At 64.3% G+C, this 16,545-nt stretch overlaps 3 protein-coding genes across 7 annotated transcripts; 1 reads left to right on the top strand and 2 right to left on the bottom strand.

Moving 5' to 3' along the window:
- Positions 1–39: 39 nt before the first annotated feature.
- Positions 40–1,924, top strand: LOC130264322 (natural cytotoxicity triggering receptor 3-like). 5 transcript variants are annotated; one of them, XM_056512400.1, is made up of 5 exons: positions 40–315; positions 661–1,065; positions 1,335–1,358; positions 1,457–1,549; positions 1,725–1,924. In XM_056512400.1, exons 1-5 carry the CDS (start codon positions 279–281, stop codon positions 1,853–1,855), a joined length of 690 nt encoding a protein of 229 aa, XP_056368375.1. In that variant the 5' UTR covers positions 40–278; the 3' UTR covers positions 1,856–1,924. The 5 variants fall into 5 exon arrangements, with proteins under 5 accessions (XP_056368375.1, XP_056368374.1, XP_056368373.1 ...); XM_056512399.1 differs by lacking the exon at positions 40–315 and having other exon boundaries at positions 519–1,023; positions 1,338–1,358; XM_056512398.1 differs by lacking the exon at positions 40–315 and having other exon boundaries at positions 519–1,023.
- A 603-nt stretch (positions 1,925–2,527) lies between these two features.
- SHD (Src homology 2 domain containing transforming protein D) lies at positions 2,528–6,103 on the bottom strand. The gene is made up of 6 exons (XM_056512401.1): positions 5,891–6,103; positions 5,182–5,263; positions 4,843–5,055; positions 4,416–4,545; positions 3,265–3,384; positions 2,528–2,726 (listed from the first exon to the last, which is right to left on the bottom strand). The coding sequence occupies exons 1-6, from the start codon at positions 6,101–6,103 to the stop codon at positions 2,540–2,542; spliced, it is 945 nt and encodes a 314-aa protein (XP_056368376.1). The 3' UTR covers positions 2,528–2,539.
- A 1,330-nt stretch (positions 6,104–7,433) lies between these two features.
- YJU2 (YJU2 splicing factor homolog) lies at positions 7,434–13,780 on the bottom strand. The gene is made up of 8 exons (XM_056512901.1): positions 13,681–13,780; positions 13,081–13,181; positions 11,940–12,084; positions 11,143–11,277; positions 10,772–10,953; positions 10,311–10,431; positions 9,096–9,261; positions 7,434–8,242 (listed from the first exon to the last, which is right to left on the bottom strand). Exons 1-8 carry the CDS (start codon positions 13,702–13,704, stop codon positions 8,154–8,156), a joined length of 963 nt encoding a protein of 320 aa, XP_056368876.1. The 5' UTR covers positions 13,705–13,780; the 3' UTR covers positions 7,434–8,153.
- Between the last annotated feature and the right edge of the window lie 2,765 nt (positions 13,781–16,545).

Here is a 16,545-nt window from a genome sequence, read left to right as displayed (position 1 = left end):
TGTCCCCATCCCTGCCCAAATCCCCACCCCAAACCCCCCACCACGCCCCCATCTCTGCCCCCGCTCTGCTCCCCGTCTCTGTCCCTGTCACCTCCCCTGCAGCACAGGAAGCCACAGCGTCGCTGTCAGCTGGCGCGGGTGGCAGAGGGCCGGGAGGCTTTGGGGACAGCGGCGCCGTGGGGACAGGGACAGCGTGGGGACAGGGACAGCGTCGGGACTGGGACCCGCTGGGGACGCAGCCCCTCGGAGGGGGCGGCTGGGCTGGCCCCGGAGCAGGGATGTGGGGGCTCGGGGTGCTCATCCCCCTCCTTGGAGGTGAGTGGGGGACAAGGCTGGCTGGGGGGACAGTGGGGACAGCACAGGACACACAGGGAGGGACAGACATGGGGACATGGTGGGTGACACGGCTGGGGCAGGGGGACAGGGTGGGTGACACGGCTGGGGCAGGGGGACAGGGTACAGCGGGGGGGATGGATGGGGGAAATGGGGATGGGGGGGCAGACAGCGTGAGCGGGGACAGGAAGGTGACAGTGGCAGGGGACAGGATGGGGTGTGTGGTCAGAGGCAGCGGTGACACAGGACGTCAGCGAGCCTGCCGTGTCCCCATCCCCCGCCCCACGGGTGTCCTGGGGACCCCATCCCTCCGTGATGTCCCCACAGCGGGAGCCCTGCGGGTGATCCAGGAGCCGGACGAGCTGCAGGTGGCCGCGGGTGACACGGCCACCCTCGGGTGCCGGGTGGAGGGGGCCGAGAGCGGGGTGCAGCTGCGCATGGAGTGGCTGAGGGACGGGGGGCTCGGGGTGCTCTGCGCCACCCGCCTGGCCTCTGTCACCCCCCCGGCCGTGTCCCCGTGTCCCCGCCGTGCCCCCGGGGTCCAGCTGGCCTGGCACCCCCCCCGGGCCACCCTCAGCCTCCCGCAGGTCCGGGGGAACGACAGCGGCCGCTACATCTGCCAAGTGATCCTGGAGATCCCCCGGCACGGCACCGCCACCGGCAACGGCACCGAGCTGCGCGTCACCCCCGGTATGGGCCCGGTACCTCCCGGTTCTGCCCCGGTATTGCCCGGTACGTCCCCAGTACTGCCCCGGTACTGCCCAGTACTGCCCGGTACTGTTCGCTACTGCCCGGTACTGCCCCGGTACTGCCCCGGTACTGCCCCGGGACGGCTCCGAGCGGAGGGGACAGGGGGACAGCAGAGGTGGCATGGCCGAGGGGCTTGGGGGGGGTCACTGAGGGCGGATGGGGTCCCTGGAGGAGATTCCTGGGGAGAGGGGACAGGGACAGGGACACGGACGGGGACAGGGACAGCTCTGACCGCTTTCCCCTCACGGCAGCAGCCCTCGGAGGACATCAGGCAGGTAATCGTGTCCCCGCTGTCCCTGCTGTCCCTGCTGTCCCCTCCAGCCCGGCACCCCCGTGCGACCCCCGGGGTGACCCCGGCTGGCTCCGCTTGCAGCGCTGCTCTGGGGGCTCGTGGGGAGCCTGGGGGGCACCGCCCTTCTCCTGGGGATGGCCCTGCTCGGCTACCGCTGCTGTCGCCGGAGCGCAGGTAACGCTGTCCCCAAGTATCCCCTCCCCAGATCCCCTCCCCAAGTACCCCTCACCTTCCCCCACACCCCAACGCCCCCGTGCCCACCTGCCCCCAAACCTCCCCTGCTCGTCCCCGTGTGTCCCCCGAGGGTCCCGGCGGACAGAATGACCCCCAAAAGCCGCTGTCCCCCCAGACGAGGCCATTTACCTGAACGTGGTGTCCAGCTCGACGCGGGACCCCAAAAAGCCGCCACCCCCCGAGCCGCAGCACAACCTGTACCAGCAGGAGCGGGCGCGGGGCCCCGCCGTGCCCCCCCGGCCCTGAGGGTGCCCCGCTGTGTCTCACACCTCCCCCAGCTCTGCCTTCCTCAGGAAACCCCCCCAAAAAGTGTTTGGCGGCATCCTGTCACCCGGCTCTGCGTCATCCGTGTCCCCCCGCCCGTGCCATCCTGTGCCCCCCTGCGTGGGCATCTCGTGTCACTGTGCCAGAGCGGTGACAGCAGCCCCTCTGCTGTCCCCTGGTCTCTTCCACGGTGTCACCTGGCGCTCGAGGGCTGTGCGGGGGGTGGGAAGCGAGGAACCCCCCGGGCGGTGCCACCAGCCCCTCACCACGCGGGTGACCCGGGCGGTGCCACCCGTGCTGTTCCCATGGCTGGGGGGGGCTCATCTCGACTGGCCCCTCCATCCTGGGGGTCCTGGACGGTGGTGACAGCAGTGGCAGTGCCACCACCTTGTCCTGCCTTCTCCAGGGGCACCACAGAGCTGGACGCACCAGGGGCACCAGTTCCTGTCCCTGTTCCCGTCCCCATGTCAGTGCCTGTCCCCATCCCCATCCCTCTCTCCCGCTGTCCCCATTCCTGTCCCCATTCCAGTTCCCTCTCTCTGTCCCCAATCCCACATCCCCATCTCTGCCCAAAAGCTCCTCCCCAAGCCCCGTCCCCGGATCCCCGGCGGAGGCAGCGCAGCGGCTCCACCGCGGTGCGACAGGGCGGTTTAATGGGGCGGGGGGTCACAGGGGCTGCACGGCCACGGGGTAGAGCAGGGACAGGTGGCGGGCACCGCGCACGGGCAGCGCCCGCGCCGTGTAGTGCCCCACGGCCGCCGGCACCGACGGGAACGCGGCCCCGGCCCGGCCCAGAGTGAAGTGCTGCTCCCGGGTCCGCGTCAGCTTGACGTGCACGAAACCGTGACTGCTCCTGCGGGAAGGAGGGAATGAGGCACGGGGTGGGATGGATGGGATGGGGTGGGATGAGGATGGGGATGGGGATGGGATCAATGGGATCATTGGGATGATTGGGATCATTGGGATCAATGGGATGGGATCAATGGGATGGGATCAATGGGGACTGGGGGGGATAAGGTGGAGATCTGGACAGGGATGAGGAGTGGGGTGCAGGCTGGAACAGGGAGGTGACCAAACACAGGGATGGGGGACACCTGGGATAGGAATGGGAATAGGGATGAGGACTAGGATGGAGATTGGGGCATAGATGTGGACAGGAGTGGGGATGAAGACAGGGCTGGAGACCCCACCCAGTGCATGGGCAGGGGGTGGCACCACCCCAGGTGAGGCATCCCGGGTCACCTCCAGCCTGTCCCCAGGAGTGGGGACATCCCAGCACATCCCCAGGGATGCTGGGACACCCAAACACGCCAGCACCGGATCCAAACCCAAACCCACAGCCCCACAGCCCCCCTGGCAGGGCTGGGCCGTGCCCGTGTCCCCAGGCTCACCTGAGGGACAGCGAGTAGTCCTCGGGGCTGGTCTCGCAGTCCCGCACCAGGAAGCTGCCCTCGCGGCACAGCGCCAGCAGCGTCTCGGCGCCCGCCCGCCCGATGGGGCCGTGGTACCACCTGGGCACGGCCAGCGCGGTCACACGGGACCCCCCCGGACCCCTCAGCACTGCAGGGCACCCCCTGTGCCCCTGGGACCCCCCCCGGACCCCTCAGCAATGCAGGGCACCCCCTGTGCCACCAGTGACCTCCCCGGACCCCTCAGCAATGCAGGGCACCCCCTGTGTCACCGGGACCCTCCCGGACCCCTCAGCAGTGCAGGGCACCCCCTGTGCCCCTGGGACCTCCCCGGACCCCTCAGCAGTGCAGGGCACCCCCTGTGCCCCTGGGAACCCCCCTACACCCCACAGGGAGCTCCTGTGCCATGGGGCACATTCCACATCATGGAGGCAGGCAGGGCATTGGCACCCACGGGAGTCGGGGGGCAACCACGCCATGGGGCACCCAAACATCCTGTGGGGCACCCAAACATCCTACAGGGCACCCAGCCATGCCATGGGGCACCCAAATATCCTATGGGGCACCCAAACATCCTATGGGGCACCCAAACAAACATCCTATGGGGCACCCAGCCATGCCATGGGGCACCCAAACATCCTATGGGGCACCCAAACATCCTACGGGGCACCCAGCCACGCCATGGGGCACCCAAACATCCTATGGGGCACCCAAACATCCTACGGGGCACCCAGCCATGCCATGGGGCACCCAAACATCCTATGGGGCACCCAGCCATGCCATGGGGCACCCAAACATCCTATGGGGCACCCAAACATCCTACAGGGCACCCAGCCATGCCATGGGGCACCCAAACATCCTATGGGGCACCCAGCCACGCCATGGGGCACCCAAACACCCTATGGGGCCATGCCATGGGACACCCAACCCCACAGGGATTCACCCATGCCATTGTGCCCTCTACCTCCCCCGGGACCCCCACCCGTGTCAAAGGCCCCAGCCCCACCACGGGACACCCCTGACCCCACAAGGACCCGCCCGTGGGGAACCTTTTCCCCCCCCAGAGGTTGCCCCCACGCCACACTGCATGCCCGGGCTGCTGGTGCCACCCGAGGGCTCGCCCCCAGACTCACGCCTGCTTCTCCAGGGGCAGCGAGGTGTCCACGTGCCGGGGGCTGGGGGGACAGCCCGGCCGGGGGGCCCGGGGGGAGCGCGGCAGCTGCCGGGACAGGCTGGGCGAGCGCTCGGGGCTCTCGAACTGCACTGCGGGGACAAAGGGGGCGTCACCCACCCCGCCCCGCCACCAGGGAGCGGCCCAGAGGTGGCTCTGCCCTGCCCTGTGTCCCACTGCCGGCTCTGGGGTGGTCTCAGGGTGTTGGGGTGCCAGTGGTGACAGCCATGGGCACATGGGGGGACCCCAGGGTGCTGAGATCCAGCACTGATACCCATGCGGGATGCAGCTTGGGGGACCCTGGGGTGGTCCCCGCGGGCACTGGAGGATGCTGAGAGCCAGGAGTGGCACCCAGGGGAGCTGCGGGTGGCACCGGGGGACGCTGTCACCTGCGAACGCCCGAGAGATGTGATCCTTCTTCCACTCCCAGGGCTGGTCGTACTCGTCGGCGGGGCGCTCGTCATCGCGGGGGAGGCGGCTCTGGCGGGCCGGGGGCCCCCCCGGGCTGTCCCCGGCCGTGTCCCACTCCTCGGAGGGGGTGTCGTAGAGTTGGGGACCCCGGCGCGGCCGCACCCGCCGGCCCTCGCCCTGCAGCGGGCACCCTGGGGGGAGAACGGGGCGGTGGGAGGTGCCCGGGACCCCCGGAGGGTGCTGGGGGTGTCCCCCTCCTGTGAGGGGTGTCCCCCACCTCTGGGGGGTGTCACCCACATCTGGGGGGTGTCACCCACCTGTGGCCTCCTCGTCGCAGCCCTCGGGCGCCGGCTCCTGCTCCCCCTCGAAGGGCTCCGAGTACTCGCTCTCACCTGGGCCCTGCTGGGGGGCTCCGGGTGGGACGGGACCCCCCCTGCCCCCCCTGCAGCCCCCCCTGTCCCTGGGTGCCCCTCACTGGACCCCTCGGGCTCCCACAGCCCCAACTCGGGTGTCCCCAGCCCCGTCCCCCCTCCCTCCCACCCGGTCCCTTTGTCCCCCAACCCCTCTCCCCTTCCCCCTCTCCCAGTGACTGCACCGGCCCCAGCCGCCCCCAATTCCCTGTGTGGGACCCCCGATCCTCCCTGGCTGCCCCAGAGCCCCCCCGACCCCTCGGCTCTCCCCCGTTCCCCGTCCCCGCTCTCCCGCTCTTTATTCCCGGTCCCCACCCCCGTTCCCCAACTCCCCCGATCCCCTCCGGTCCCCAGACCCCCCTTTGGCCTCTCCCCGCTCTCTCCGCTGCCCCATTCACACCTCCCCGACCCCCCCCGCTCCCCCTCCCGCTGCTCCCGCTGCTCCCGGTGCTCCCGGTGCCCCCGCTCCCCTTCCCCAGCCCCCGCCCGCTGCCCCACTGCACCTCCCGCTCCCTCCGCCGCCCTCCCCGCTCCCGGAGCTTGGCTGCCGCTCCTGCCCGGTTCCCCCCGGTACCCCCAGTGCCCCCCCGGTGTCCCCCCGTTCCCCCGGCCGTACCTGCTGCAGCCGGCGGGGGCCGCCCCCCGGCCCCGCGCCCCCCACCCGCACCAGGTGGCGGCGCGGGGAGGCGGCGGGGCCGCGCAGGGCAGCGGCGGGGGCGGCGCCGGGGGGGCCCCCGGGGCTACCGGGACCGCTGTAATCGGGCTGGGGGGGGCGCGGGGGGGAGCGCCGAGCCCCCCGGCCCAGGTACTCCCGGAGCCACTTGGCCATGGCGGGGAGCGGCACCGGCACCGGCGGGACCGAGCGGCTCCGGGACCCCCCCCCTGCCGCCGCCGTCGCCGCCGCCGCCGCCGGAGCCGCTTTGTGTCGCCGCCGCGCGCGGCGCGGACCGGAGCCCCCGATCCACCCCCCCCAACCCGCGCCCGCCTCGCCGGGGACACCGACACGGGAGGGGAGACCAGCGAGGGGACACCGACACGGGAGGGGAGACCACCGAGGGGACACGGGCACGGGGGGGAGACCACCGAGGGGACACGGGCACGGGGGGAGAGGCCACCGAGGGGACACCGACACGGGAGGGGAGACCACCGAGGGGACACGGGCACGGGGGGAGAGGCCACCGAGGGGACACCGACACGGGAGGGGAGACCACCGAGGGGACACGGGCACGGGGGGGGGAGACCACCGAGGGGACACGGGCACGGGGGGGTGACACCACCGAGGGGACACCGACACGGGAGGGGAGACCACTGAGGGGACACGGGCACGGGGGGGGCGAGATCACCGAGGGGACACGGGCACGGGGGGGTGACACCACCGAGGGAACACCGGCACGGGGCGAGAGACCAGCGAGGGGACACTGGTACGGGCACGGGGGGGTGAGATCACCGAGGGGACACCGGCGGCGACACGGCGCGACCCCGCGGGGTTCAAGACCCACTCCCCCAGCAGTGGCGGGGGTCACCGGGACCCCCAGACCCCGGTGATGGGATTCCCCCCACGGGCTCCTGGGGGCTGGAGGGGTGCAGGGTTTGGGGGGAACAAGGAGCACCCCCAGCTCTGTCACCCACCCTCCCGAGGGGACACGGGGGGCTCTGCTCCCCCTCTGACCCTGGCTTGGGGGGGCTCAGCCAGCCTCAGACCGTTTGGAGCCCCCCAGCCCTGCCCCGAGTCCCCTGCTGGCATTGTCTGTCCCCAGAACAAAGGTCCCTCCCCGGGGTCCCACCTGATGGTGACAGCTGGGGAGTGGGGGGACACATCTGGGAGGACATGGCCACATGTCCCCACCCCAGCTCCGGGCTGAGCCCAGTGCCCAGCATTAATATTTGAAGAGGCTAATTAAGGGATGTGCACAGAATGCTAATTGGGATGGGGGTGGATGGCCAGCTCTCCCTGATGCCCCAGAGCCCCTCTCCCACCAGCCCCTCTGTGAGGGGCTTAATGAGCCAGAGGCTGCTCAGCAATTAGAGGTGGGTGCCTTGATGAGGGGGAAGTTCATGGCCATGGGTGAGGAGAGCCCCACTTGGGGTGGGTGGCACTGGGAGGGTCCCTGGGGCAGGACCTGGCAGTGCCCACGCACAAATCACTCTCTGGAAGAAGATGAACCAACTGGCTCTGCCAGATCAAATTTATTCCAGGCTTGTGGCTGCTGCAGCCCAGCAGGCTCAGAATGGTGGGGAGGGGTTTGTCCCCGAGCTCCTGGGGACATCTGGGGGGGCTGGTGGTGGCAGGACAGCCCTGTCCCCGCAGTGGGGGGCTGGATGAGCCCCCAGGTCTGTGCAAAGTGGGATCTGAGACAGCCTGGCACAGGAACAGCTGGGGGTGAAGTGAAGCAGGGGGGCTGAGCACTCACCCTCCCCTGCACCCCCATGGGAAGGATCCAAGGTCCCTCAGGGCACCCCAAACCCGACCTGGGCATGATCAGTGTGGGGTGAGAACAGTGGCACCCCCAGAATGGACACAGCAGAGTCCTGTCCTGCCCAGCCCTGGCACTTCCAACACACCCTGGGAGCAGGGCTGGGACATGCTGGACACTGCTGGGGCTTCCCCAGGAGTCCTCCTGCAGGGAAAACACCTTCTCCGTGCTGGGGCTTCCTCCAGGACTCCTGCTGCAGATAAAACACCTTCCCTGTGCTGCTGCTGCAGGGCAGGACGTGGGAACAGCAGTGGCTTGGACCCCGTGGGGCCCTGGCTGTGCTTCCAGCTCTGTGTGGGGCTGCAGGGAGGGGGGACAGTCCCATCCCTGCCCCATCCCTGTCCCTGCTCTGTCCCTGTCCCATCCCTGTCCCTGCTCTGTCCCTGTCCCTGCCCTGCTGGCTCCTCAGTCACTGGCACTGTCCTCGCTGTCTGAGTAGGCTCCCAATAATCCCAGTGAGGACGTGGCTGCTGCTGCTGCTGCTGGAAGTGAGCCTGGAAGAGAGAGAGAGAGAGAGAGGATCTGGTCAGGTCCAGCCTCCCCAGGGCATATCCCAGCAAATCCCTGGCTGGCTGCTCACAGCTGGAGAGATTCCAAGTGCAGCCTCATCCCTGGGTGGGTCCTGATGATTCTGAGTGATCCAGGGAGGATAAATCAGGTGGGCAAGGAGTCCCTGCACCCCTGGGCTGGAACCTCCCTTCTCCACCCTGCAGGAAGCAGCAGGGTCTGGGACCAGCCCCCTTGTCCCTCCACAGCCCCCTGGGGGATTCCAGACCCTGGGAAGGAGAGAGGAGCAGCTCTGGGCTCCCACCACCCCAATCCTCCAGCCAGGAGCAGTGGCTGGGGAAGCACAGGGAAAAGGGGAAACCTCCAAGATCCCTCCCCAGGGATGCCCTGAGGGCAGGGGGACTCACTAAGCCAAAGGCTTAGGATCAACCAGCCCAGAACAAATCAATCCCCCATCTCTCATGGATCCCCTGCCTTGCTGGGCAGCTCACTGAGGTGCTGGAAAACCTTCCAGCTTGTTTTGTGCTCCTTAGAGCTCCCCAGCTCCAGCAGTCAGGCAGGATTTATCACCAGGCCCCAAACCAAAGCAATTCCCTGCTATCACACCCTTATCCCTGTTGTGACGTTCCCAGGGCTCTATCTGCTGTTTTGAAGCTCCTGGCCCTGCCAATCTGTCCCCAAGGCCGTGGCTTAGAGCCCAGAGCCAGGAAGGAGCCTCCCCTTCAGCAGGGAGCTCCTGGAAACGGGGACACCCCCCTGCTCTCACATCAGCCCACACCAGGCTCTGAGCACAGAGCCAAACCCCCTGGGGGCTGCCAGAGCCCCCCAGGGCCCAGGTACCAGTGCTGGCCGTGGTGCCTCGTGTTTCCATCCCGTTATCCAGGGCAGGATCTGGCTTCTGCCTCCTGGGGGCCACCAGCCCGGCCAGCTGTGCCCTGCTGCTGAGCTTGCCCACGCTGCGCTCCCAGCTCTCCGTCCTCGGCTTCTTGCTCTGGGGCTGGGGCTCCTGTGGGGCACAGCTGGGGTCAGGGGGCTCCAGCCTGGCGGGGGGATTGGGGATGGGAGCAGCAGAGACACAGAGAGGGGCCCCAGGGGGAATTGCGCCCCTGCAGTGCCAAACAGGGATGTGGATGTGCAAAGCTGCCCCTGGAGATCCAGAGAGCCAAACCCAGCCTCGGGATGGTCCTGGGATGCTGAGGAGGCAGAGAAAACAATCCCAGGATGGTTTGGCTTGGGAGGACCTTAAAGCCCATCCAGTCCCACCTTCCACTACCTGTGCTGCTCCAAGCCCTGTCCAACCTGGCCTTGGACACTTCCAGCCACAGCTGGAGCAGCAACCTGTTCCAGGGTCTCCTTAACATCCAACCCAACCCTCCCTGCCTCGGTTCCAGCCCATTCCCCCGTGTCCTATCCCTCCCTGCCTGGGGAAAAGTCATTCTCTCTGTTTTATCAGCTCCTTTCAAGGCCACTGAGCAGCCCTGGGCGCCTGCAGGTGGTCCAGCCACAGAACCCAGTGAATGCCAGAGCCCTGGGCACAGGGATTAGTGCTGGGCCAGGGAACAAGGCTGGGATTAACCCCAGCCCCAGTCTGGGCACGGCAGCTTTGATCCAGCCCAGCAGACACGGGGCCCTGGGGCAGGGATCGACAGTGGGAGAGGGCAGGGCTGTTTGTTGGGATAATCCCTCCCTCCAGGCCAGGGCTGTTTGTCGGGATAATCCCTCCCTCCAGGCCGAGCTCTGGGAGCTCTTTTGTTGTGCCTAAACCCAAAGCTCGGCCCAGGGAGAGCCCAGAGTGCTGCAATCCTGCCTGAAGCAGCAGCAGGGCCCAGCAGAGCTTGTTCTTCCCCAGGGAGGGAGGGTGGGGGCAGCTCCATCCCTGCCTTTGTCACCAGGCACAGCCCAAAACTCCCCGGCTGCTCTCAGCCCAGCGCACAGGGACACGGCCTTTGGGAGCCGCTCAGGCGTGACACAGGCCTGGTGTCACTCACACGGGGACACAAAGGGCACTCACAGCTCTGGGGCAGAGGATCTGGGGAAGGGCTGGGGCTCCCTCACCTCCTGCAGGATGTCTGTGGGTTTTGCCTGCGCTGCGGGATTCGCGCGGGGTTTTGCCGGTTCCTCGTCAGAGTCGGAGTCCTGCAGGAGCCGGCGGTTCTGGGCCTGCTCCAGCATGGCCCTGCTGGGACAGAGGAGTGCTGGAGCTGGGTCCATCCCACTGCCAGCCCCTGCCTGCTCCAGGGGAGCTGGGGCCAGCAGCAGAGCCTCGGGATCCCCTCCTGGGCGGGTTTTATGGGATCAGTTCAAGCCTGAGGGGTGAGAGCTTCACCCCAGAGCAGGAACTGGCTCCATTGAGGGCACTTCCCACAGCCCAGATCCCACAGAATCCCAGCCTGGTTGGCTTGGAAGGACCTTCCAGTCCTTCTCCCTGAGCACTTTGCCATGACAGACCGGGATTTCCTCCCAGCTCCCCAAATCCTGCTAACCCAGCCTGGCTCATTCCCCTCCCCGCCCCTCACTTCATCTCCTGCTCGTCCTCCTCCTGCTCCTTGCGCCTCTGCTCCTCCTCCAGCTCCTTGTACTGCTTCAGCATGGCCTCAAAATCCACGTTGGCCTGCCGCTGGTTGAGCTCCTTCAGCTCCTGCAGGTTCTCCAGGACCTCCATCTCCAGCTTGGAGTCCTTGGTTCGGTTCTCCAGCACCTGGGTGGGATAAGTTGGGATATTTGAGGCAGCAGAGCCTGACAGGAGCCTCCAACACCTCCCCACGCTGGATGAAGCACAGGAGGATCCTCCCCATCCTCATTTTTGGTAAGTGAATGGTTAGGAAGTCACTGCTGTGGCTGGGGAGAGCCAGGCAGAGTGGGAGAGGTTTTCCTGCAGTCCTTGTACCTTCATGGGATTGTTGAGCTCTTCCTCTTCCCTCTCCTTCTGCATCCTCTTCTCCTCCTCCTCCAGGAGCTTCTCTGCCTGGAAGTTCCTGGTGGCGCCGTGCTCCATGGTGTAATCCGTGTTCTCAGGGTCTGTCTGAGGGGAAACAGCAGGAAAACCATGAGAATCCTGCCCCATACAGGTGGGAATTCTATCCCAGAGAGGTGAGAATCCTGCTCCAGCCAGGTGGGAATCCTGCCCCATACAGGTAGGAATTCTGCCTCAGCCAGATGGGAATCCTGCCCCAGCCAGGTAGGAATCCTGCTCCATACAGGTGAGAATCCTGCTCTAGCCAGGTGGGAATCCTGCCTCATACAGGTGGGAATTCTATCCCAGCCAGGTGGGAATTCTACCCTAGCCAGGTGAGAATCCTGCTCCAACCAAGTGGGAATCCTGCTCCAGCCCATGGCCACATCCAGAGCTGCACATTCCCTGATTCCATGAACAAAACTGCCACAGGAAGGGCTGATCCAGCCACAACCCCACACTGGGACTGGATTGTCAGGGAATCATGGAACACCCTGAGCTGGAAGGGATCATCAGCTCCTGCCTCTGAATGGGACAATCCCCCCAATCCCAAAAGCTCCTGGAGCTCTGGCAGCCTCGGGGCCGTGCCCATTCCCTGGAGGAACTCACTGCCCCACCACCCTCGGAGGAAAAACCCTTTCCCTGACCCCATCCCACAGCTCCAGCCGCTCCCTGGGATGCACCCCGAGCTCCCCAGGCAGGGAGAGGCTGGGACTGGGGGCCAGGCTGACCTTGAAGGTGATCTCAGCCAGGCAGCGCGTGCACTTGATGTAGAAGCGGAAGATGGGCAGCCCCAGGTAGGACTCGTTCTGCACCGTCTCCTTGCGGGCGTTGAACTTCTTGCCCTTGTAGATGTACTCCCCACACGTCTTGCACCTGGGCAAGGGCAGGGAAACACCAGGGCAGCTCAGAGGAACACCCAGGGCAGCTCAGAGAAACACCCAGGGCAGCTCAGAGAAACACCCAGGGCAGCTCAGAGGAACACCCAGGGCAGCTCAGAGAAACACCCAGGGCAGCTCAGAGAAACACTCAGGGCAGCTCAGAGAAACACCCAGGGCAGCTCAGAGGAACACCCAGGGCAGCTCAGAGAAACACTCAGGGCAGCTCAGAGAAACACCAAGAGCAGCTCAGAGAAACACCCAGGGCAGCTCAGAGGAACACCCAGAGCAGCTCAGAGAAACACCCAGAGCAGCTCAGAGAAACACCCAGGGCAGCTCAGAGGAACACCCAGGGCAGCTCAGAGAAACACCCAGGGCAGCTCAGAGGAACACCCAGAGCAGCTCAGAGAAACACCCAGGGCAGCTCAGAGAAACACCCAGAGCAGCTCAGAGGAACACCCAGAGCAGCTCAGAGAAACACCCAGGGCAGCTCAGAGAAATACCCAGGGCAGCTCAGAGAAACACTCAGGGCAGCTCAGAGAAACACCCAGGGCAGCTCAGAGAAATACCCAGGGCAGCTCAGAGAAACACCCAGAGCAGCTCAGAGAAACACCCAGGGCAGCTCAGAGGAACACCCAGGGCAGCTCAGAGAAATACCCAGGGCAGCTCAGAGAAACAGGGCAGGGACGCCAGGAACAGCCCAGGGGACTGATTGTGTCAGGATGGTTTCACCTTTGGAAATTTAGGGGTGACCACGAGTCCACGAGTGATCCCGTTACCCCATGAGAGATCCCACGGTTCCATTAGTGATCCCATTATTCTGTGAGCGATCCCATGGTACCATGAGCGATCCCATTATTTTGTAAGTGATCCCATTATCCCATGAGGGATCCCGTGGTTCCATGAATGATCTCATTATTCCATGAGCCATCTCATTATTCCATGAGGGATCCCATTATCCCATGAGTGATCCTGTGGTTCCAGAGCCTCTCACCTCATGTTGAAGGGGGCCATGAGCCTCACCACGTACTGCCGGTCCTTGGGGAGCTTCAGCTTCGGGATCTTGGCCGGATCAAAGTCCGGGGGGTAATATTTCTATGGGGAGAGAGAATTTGGGAATGCCAGGAATATTTCTATGGACAGAGAGAGAATTTGGGAATGCTGAACCACCAGGAATTTCTCTCTCCCCTCAGCTCTGACAGGAGGGGGCAGGCAGGTGGGGGTCGGGCTGTGCTACCAGGGAACATCGCAGGATGAGAGGAAACGGCCTCAGCGGAGGCTGAAATTGGATTTTGGGAGAAGTCCCTCGTGGAAAGGTTGTTAAACACTGAATGAGCTGCCCAGGGAGGGCTGGAGTCTCCGTCCTGGAGATGTCCAAGGACGGCCTGGACGTGGCACTCAGTGCTCTGGGCTGGGGACAAGGTGGGCACCGGGCACAGCCTGGGCTGGATCTCGGGTCTTTTCCAGCCTCAGGAATCCCGGGATTCCGAGTGACACCCGAACCACCCGGGAGCCCCCAGCGCCCTCGGGGAACCTTCTCATGGTCCAGGACGCTTCCCCGGCCCCTCCTTGGCGGGGGTTTCCCCCAACTCACGTTCAGCACTTTCCGTTCCGACATCGCTGCGGTTTCTCCCGATCCCCGCTGCTGCCGGTGCCGCCTCCGCGCCGCTCGCCGCTTCCGGGTGTGGCCCCGCCCCCTCGGCGCTGATTGGCACAGCCAGCAGCGGCCTCCGCGATTCTCGCCTCTTATTGGCTAATACAGCTGCCTGTCAACAGAGCTGTTGTGCATCCAACCAAGGGTCCGCCGGAGAGCCGCGGCCTCTTAAGGGGTTCCGCACATTCTGTGGTGCTGCTGGGCGGGTTTGTGGATCCCGGGGCTGCGATCGGGGCTGGGGAGACTCGGCTGCCTCACAGCAACGCGGGATGGGGGCCCGGGCCTCCACTGATCTCCCGTGACACATATTCATCCTGTGGATGAGAGTCCCCAAACTGTCTGTTTTGTGTTTTAAATGACACTTTCTTCCTTAAAACCGAAAACTATGACTCGTTTTGAGTTAACGGCGGGTTTTTTGTTTTTTTTTAATCACCCCACTGAGCATGCGTAGCCACGGCAGCCATGCTGTACGGCACCGCCCCACTGCGCCTGCGCAGAGCCGCCATTACTAGCGGCGGGACGGAGCCGCCTCACTGCGCATGCGCAGCGCCTCACGCGCCTTTCCCGCCGCTCGTTCCCCTTCGCGCGCATGAGCAGCGCAGCGCCCCCTGGCGGCCCGGCCTGCGCCGCCCTCCCGGCGTGCCCCGCGCTCCCCACACAAAGGACGCGCTGGGAAATGGCGGCGGCCGCGGCCTCGCAAAACGCCCCCGGGAAAATGGAGCCGCCCCCGGCGGCGGCCGCAGCGACAGCGGCGGCTCCGCCAGCGCCCAACGGGGCGGCCGGCGCGGGGGGGCCGCCCCCTAAGAGGTAGGAGGGCTGTGAGGGGCCGCGCTCCTCGTGGGGCCGCGTGCGGCCTGGGCCCGGCCTGAGGGCGGCGGGGCGGAGCGGGGCCCGGGCGGCTCGTTGCCGGTGCGGGGCCCGGGGAGCTCGTTCCCGGAGCGGGGCCGCTCCCGGGGCTGCGGCCGCTGCTCCCTCCGGGCGCGGCTCTGGATCTCGGGCGGGGCCGCCCTGGAGGCGCCGGGCCCGAGCCTGGGGGGCAGAGAGCCCTGGGACCGTCCCCGTCCCCTCCGGTCCCCGTCCCCGTCCCCTCTGGAAAAGCTGAGCTTTGCTGGAGTTCAGGCTTCCCCTGGAGGAGCAGCCTGTGCTTGTTTAGGATGTTTAACTTTATTACTTTATTTGCTGTTGGTAAGTTGTAATAACTCGGCTGCTCTCAGCATTTCATCCCGCTGCCCGCTTTGGGCAGCGTGTGCGCTTTTTTGGGGCTGAATGATGCGTGAGGGGATTTAGGAGCGCAAACAGCTCGAGGGTGAGAGTTTAAGGTGGTGCCGGGCAGGGATTGCACAATCGCCGTGGGTGCTATCGGTGAAATGGTGCAGAAATTTAAACCAAAATCAGCAGCGCTGCAGTTCCGGCTCTGTGAACGTAGGGATGAACGGCAGAAAAAGCCTCAGCTGCTTCTCACTTCCTCATGTTGATGCTGGGTGAAAATTCCACAGTTGGCAAAGGCGGTTTTGGTAGCGAATCCATGGAATAGAAAGGACTTCTCCCCCTCAGGGCGTTTGTGGCCTCAGTTTCATGCTGGGCTGATAAGAATCAGGTTGAGCCTGGTGTGCTGTGATTCCTGGTGCAGACTCGAGGTTGGACTTGAGTTTGTGTTTCCTAGACCAGGAACGTGTTCAGCTTTGGGAGGAGAAAGATCCAGACTTATTTTATTATTTTTTTCCCATTGAAGAACAGTCAGACTGTGCTTTGGGCAGTAAAATTCTGACAGACACAATTTCACTGACTGTGCAGCTGGAGCCAGGCAGGGGCAGGGACATCCCTGATCCCAGGGACAGGGAATCCAGGCTTGGGGAAAGATGTTCCCACCATTCCTGGGAATGTGGAATCAGCAGTTTATCTCCATGGTTATTCCTGGAAATATAAATAAAGATATCTCTGTGCTGTGATTTTGTTTTTCCTGACCCTGTTCCATTTGGGATGCCTCCAGGGAATTTGTTTGTGGTTCTCTTTGGAATATCCAGCTCTCACTTCCACAGGGATAACAGCAAGGCTCCTGTGGGCACAATCTCAGTGGCCTTGGGGAAATGCAGTTTGAGGGATAACCACTAAAATCTGAGTGCAGCCTTTAACACAGCTACAACACTTTGTGTTATTTCATCCAAACAGAAATGAAGGTTGAAATAGGATTGTCCTATTTCAAGTCTAATTCTGGATTTGCAATTACTTCATTAATTACGAAGCTTGAAAAAAGTTCTGTGAGGGAAAGACTGGAAAATTCTCATCCCTGTGTCTGGAGGAGCTTTGGTGATAGAAGCAGGGAGCACACTCAAATATAAAACCTCAGAGGCCTCTACATTCTTAAATTGCTTTTTCCCTGCAGGCTGTTGTGTCTGTTCAGGGATTGAAATGGTCCTGGAGGGATGGAGCTGGGATTTCTGATCTGGAATTTGCACATGTGCTAGGCTGGGAAAAGCTCAGGACAGAGAGATTGGCGAAACCTCTGATTTTTTTTATCTGATGTGTTCTGAATTTCTCCTCAGGATGTGTTGGTGAATCTTATCCAGCAGCACTGAGTGAGCAAGGAGATAATTGGATTAGTGAAGGGAATTATGTAAGACTGTGGCTGAAGCATTTTGTTCTCTTGGTTTGGTTTTTTTTTCCTTTCAATATGGGATGGGCTCTAGGGTCCCTTCCCGCCCAGCCTGCTCTGGGATTCAGAGCCTCTGCTCTGGTTTTGTTCCATTTGGAGGTGGAGCTGCTCCATCCCCAGGAGCTCAGGGGGATTCTCTCTCTGGCTGTGGA

The sequence above is a fragment of the Oenanthe melanoleuca genome, chromosome 28 (assembly GCF_029582105.1).
Source record: "Oenanthe melanoleuca isolate GR-GAL-2019-014 chromosome 28, OMel1.0, whole genome shotgun sequence".
In the NCBI taxonomy this organism is placed as follows: Eukaryota; Metazoa; Chordata; class Aves; order Passeriformes; family Muscicapidae; genus Oenanthe; species Oenanthe melanoleuca.
Note: the sequence above shows the minus strand (reverse complement) of the source record. Positions and strands in the feature narration are given on the sequence as shown.